This window comes from Lissotriton helveticus, chromosome 7, assembly GCF_964261635.1.
Source record: "Lissotriton helveticus chromosome 7, aLisHel1.1, whole genome shotgun sequence".
NCBI lineage: Eukaryota > Metazoa > Chordata > Amphibia > Caudata > Salamandridae > Lissotriton > Lissotriton helveticus.
In genome coordinates, this window is record NC_136068.1 from 1,905,088,015 (window position 1) to 1,905,092,976 (window position 4,962).

At 40.3% G+C, this 4,962-nt stretch overlaps 1 protein-coding gene across 1 annotated transcript; it reads left to right on the forward strand.

Moving 5' to 3' along the window:
* Positions 1–3,371: 3,371 nt before the first annotated feature.
* LOC144769906 (olfactory receptor 1G1-like) lies at positions 3,372–4,295 on the forward strand. The gene has a single exon (XM_078654100.1). The coding sequence runs from the start codon at positions 3,372–3,374 to the stop codon at positions 4,293–4,295; it is 924 nt and encodes a 307-aa protein (XP_078510226.1).
* Positions 4,296–4,962: the final 667 nt, after the last annotated feature.

Below are 4,962 nucleotides of genomic sequence, written 5' to 3' on the forward strand. Positions count from 1 at the left end.
AACTTACCTGCATGTGATCAGCATACTTGCTTTTTGGGAAAACATATTTGCAATAACATGGAACGCACAAGTAATAATAATATTAATAATTAGCTACTCACAAAGCCCGTGATCTCGAACCCTAGCAGATCCATAAGGTCCTGCTCTCGGTCCAGGATGTTGGACCAACAGTGGGTCCGCTGATTGTGGGTGCGTAGGACCAAAGAGCAGAGATACACAGCCCGGTGCATCCTCATCCAACGCACTGCGCTCCCGGAACCCATACCCGGACCCAGGCCTTCCACCTTCTGCCAGCGTGGAGGGGAGGTAGCGCTGCACAAAAAAAACAGTACTACCACCTCCACCTCTGAAAGCAAGGCCTGGGGCTGCACCCCCTTCGGGCACCACCTTCTGTGAGAAAGGCAGCTCTTCCTTGCCGCCTTTTTAGTGGCCTGGGTCTCTACCATGATGCTGAGAGGGGGTGGAAAATAAAATGTAGAAAGTATAAAAAATAACATAGCGAAGATGGAAGGAGGTAAAAAAAAAATAGGAAGGAAGTAGGGAGAAAACATTACAAAACTCACTAAAAAACACACAAAAGGTAGAAAATTTTTAAAATATACACTTAAAAAGACCGAGGGAAAGATAATAAATAAAAAAGATCAGAAAAAAAGATTTGGGAAAGAAGGATGGAAAAGATTAATGGCCCGATTCACAGAACTAACTTAAGACAAAATCCTAAACTTACTACCATTTTGGTATTCACAGAAGGCACTTACTCATTTATTATTCACAGAAGGCACTTACTCTTTTCGGTATTCATAGAAGTTAGGAGTCCTAACTTTAGGACTCCTAAATGCCTTCTGTGAATACTGAAAGTCCTAAAGTTATGATTTTTCTAAGTTTAGGAGTAGTAAAGTTCGGTCTCCTAACTTTAGGACTCCTAGATGCCTTCAGTGAATACCGAAAGTCTTAAAGTGAGGATTTTTCTCAGTTTAGGAGTAGTAAAGTTAGGAATCCTAACTTTAGAACTCCTAAATGCCTTCTGTGAATACCGAAAGTCTTAAAGTTCTAACTTTACTACTCCTAAACTGAGAAAAATCCTAACTTTAAGACTTTCAGTATTCACAGAAGGCATTTAGGAGTCCTAAAGTTAGGAGTCTTAACTTTACTACTCCTAAACTGAGAAAAATCCTGACTTTCTGCATTCACAGAAGGCATTTAGGAGTCCTAAAGTTAGGACTCCTAACTTCTGTGAATACCAAATGGTAGTAAGTTTAGGTTTTTGTCTTAAGTTAGTTCTGTGAATCGGGCCCTCAGGGAGGATTTAAAAAGTAGGCCATAAAAGAGAAAAAAACAAGCGGGCTGCACCCATTCGCGACTGTGTTGTGCAGTTCACATGATATTTCCCCCCAGACACACATTCTGAGATCAGACGGGACAATCTATTCTGCCCACTCGCGGAACTCGGCATAGCACGGTTTTTGTTTGTTCAGCTTTGCGGAGTTTGGCGTAATGCTGCTACACAAACTCTGCCCAGGCTTAATAAATATTACACGCTCCTACAGGCCAGCCAGATACAAGACATTAGTAGTTACCGCAATGCATTTTGAAAGTATTCGAAAAATACATTGTCAATTAAAGTGGCCTGTGTAGGGCAGTGGCTTGTTAAATTCGGAATCTCGTCTGCCAGAGAAAAAAGAATTGATGGCTAAAATTAGGTCCCATTATATTTTGTGCAGCATGTATTGAATATTTTTCTTCATGGAACTTTGCTATCTTTTGCTGAGCTTATCCTTTGGGAGAAGAGTTTCTCCAATCCAGCACCCAGCAATACATATTGCCCCATGCATTGGGCCTGCTTTATTTACACCATATACCATTATTGCTTGCCATTTTTCGACCACACTGATTCACAAGCCATCCTCTCTCAGCAGGAAGGATACATTCACCCTCCAGACTGCTGCTTCCATGGCCCTTTCTTTGAAATAGATTGGATAGGGTGGAACACTTCGTCATCACTGAACCTGCATCAGGTATGTACTGTGTCTTAATCTCCAAAAATAGACCCAAAGTAGAAGAGGCCTGAAGGAGTCAGACAACCCAGACACAATCCATAAGAAATACATTGAAAAATCCATAAAACAACATCTCCTTTTAAAAAAGCGAAGAAATAGAATTAAACTAACAGACGTGGTGTTAGGGATGGAACAAAATAAAGTCAGATAGCCAGATGTAGGACCACCCAATTTGCGACTTGCAAATTGCGTCACAATTCTGACTCCCAGTTTGCGAGTTGCAAATTGGGATGTACAACAGTGTCAGAGACACTGTTTGCGATTCCCAAGGGGTTGCAAATTGCATGCCTCATGAATATTAATGAGGCATGCAATTTGCGACCCCATTGGGAATGGCTAGCCCTACCCGGTAAGGTGGCCTGCTGGGCTCAACAGACCTCCATGTCTGGGACTGATTTTAAATAAAGCATTTTATTTTTAAATGCAGCCCAAAAACAGGATGTATTTAAAAAAAGAAAAATTAAGCGTTTTCATTCCATTTTTTAAGGGCAGGTAGTGGTCCCTAGGACAACTGCTTGTCCCTAAAAAAATATTTTCCCCTGTGTTTGCAAAGTGGAAGGGGTCCCCTCTGGACCCCTTCTAATTTGTGAATTCATTACCACCCTCTTGAATGGGGCAGTAAATTGCGAGTGGTTTTTTTTACCACAATTGCGGTTGCAAAACATTCATACATGGGGTAGAGAGTCCCTATTAGGAAGAGACGCCCTTGAAACTCCCCTTCCGGACAGCGAGTTGCAATTCCTGTTTTAGAGAGTGGCAAAAAAACGGCTAACCCGTTTGCACATGCCATTTAGGGTCTTACATCTGGCCCAGAGTGATGAAATACCACATTAAGTTGTATTGTACCCAGATCAAGTGTGCCAGCTTGTGAGTATGATTCATGCTATTATATGTAACATATATTTACGCAATTCCTAATACAAATTATGAATAATATATTCTCTCCAAATTCATATTTTGTGCATATATTGGAACAATAGAATACCATAATTTAGGGAGTATCAAGCAGTTTATACCCTTTTCTCCATGAAAATCTAAGTTGAGAGAACCATTTTAGGCACACACAATACTGTCCCTATCTCTGAAAAACAAATGATAAAACCTCACTGAAAGTATTGTGCAAGAGAAAATGTTTGTTGCTGGCATCTTTGAAAGAAACCAACGTATGTTGAGTATTTGCACGGGATGAAATTAGGAGCTATTCAGAAGACCACACACAGAAACTTACAAGTCAAACCAGCTAGTCAAAAATGTATTCACATAGATGGTGTGCTTTATTTCAGCCTGCCTTCAAATCGCAATAAATCTGGACAAATGGAAGGAGAAAATCTGACTTCAGAGGAACAGTTCCTGATTGTAGGGTTTTCGGATCTTCCACTGCTGCAAGTTCCACTTTTTTTTACATTTACACTAATTTACATGATTACTTTGATTGCAAACCTTCTTATAATGTCAATAGTATACTTTAGCTCACATCTGCACACCCCCATGTATTTCTTTCTTTTAAACGTGGCCTTCCTTGACATCACTAACATCTCAGTAACTTTCCCACATATGCTGGTGCACTTCTTTCAGACAGGTATACTCATGTCTCTCACTGAATGTCTTCTACAGATATATTTATTTGTTCTCCTGGTGGCGACAGAATTCCTTATCCTCACAGTTATGGCCTATGATCGTTATGTGGCCATCTGTCATCCCTTACGTTACATGAGTATCATGAACAAAAACATGTGCATACAGCTGGCCACTGGAAGTTGGCTTGGTGGTATCTTTGGCCCACTTATGCACACTATACTACTCTCTAGGCTCTCCTACTGTCAGTCCCACACCATCAACCACTTCTTCTGTGACGTGACTGCCCTGATGAAGCTATCTTGCACCAGCATCCACAGTATTGAGACACTGAACTATGTAAATGGATCTACTTTTGGACTGTTACCCTTCATTGTTGTCGTTGCATCTTATGCCAAGATCATCTCAGCGATACTGAAAATGAAGTCCATGGAGGGAAAGCGCAAGACCTTTTCAACCTGTGGTTCTCACCTCACTGTGGTTATTGTATTCTTTGTGTCTGTTTGTTCTACGTACATGAGACCAACATCAAATCTTTCAATGAAAGAAAACAAGATATTGGCTTTGCTGTACACAGCTGTTCCTCCACTGTGCAACCCCATCATATACACCCTGAAAAACAAAGAGTTTACAAATGTCCTCAGACGTAGAGAAAAAAAGTAGTATTGACAATAGGGCGAAAAAAACAACCCACAACTATTACAAGGCTAAAATCTTTCAGGTGCAAATGTAACTGTACACTGGGAAGGAGTCCTGTGCAAGAGAAACTTTAATACTCAGTGCCAGGTGTCTGGGTGATTATTTGTAACCATTATATAATGCACATAAATTAGGGGTAGCCTGGTGTAGCAGCTGCTTCTTCTTATCTCCTTTGGTTCCCCTTGCTCTGCTGTTACTAACCCTCGTCTCAGGAGCCATAAAGGCATAAAAAAGTAAACACAGTTTACTGGGTCTTGTTTACTTTCTGTATTTTCACCTCCTTGTTCACAATGTTACACATTAGAAGCAAATAAGAGTGTGCATCCCTAAGTGGGGGCAATAGGTTAATGCTGGAAGGTTATCAGGGGTCAAAGGATGTGTGATGTTACTTTGGATACTTCTGACATTTTGATTTCTTAATGATCTTAAAACAGAACATGTATTTCATTAGAATTCCTTCAAAAAAGAAGAGGCAGATATTACTGGACCTCACACATTACAAAACAAAATAGTTCTGATCCAATATAACTTTAACCAAAACACAATGACCATCATTATCACATTGTTGGGATAGTATAGCATGTTTCAATGATTTATGGAACCAACTAGCATGTTAACATTTCCTCAAAAT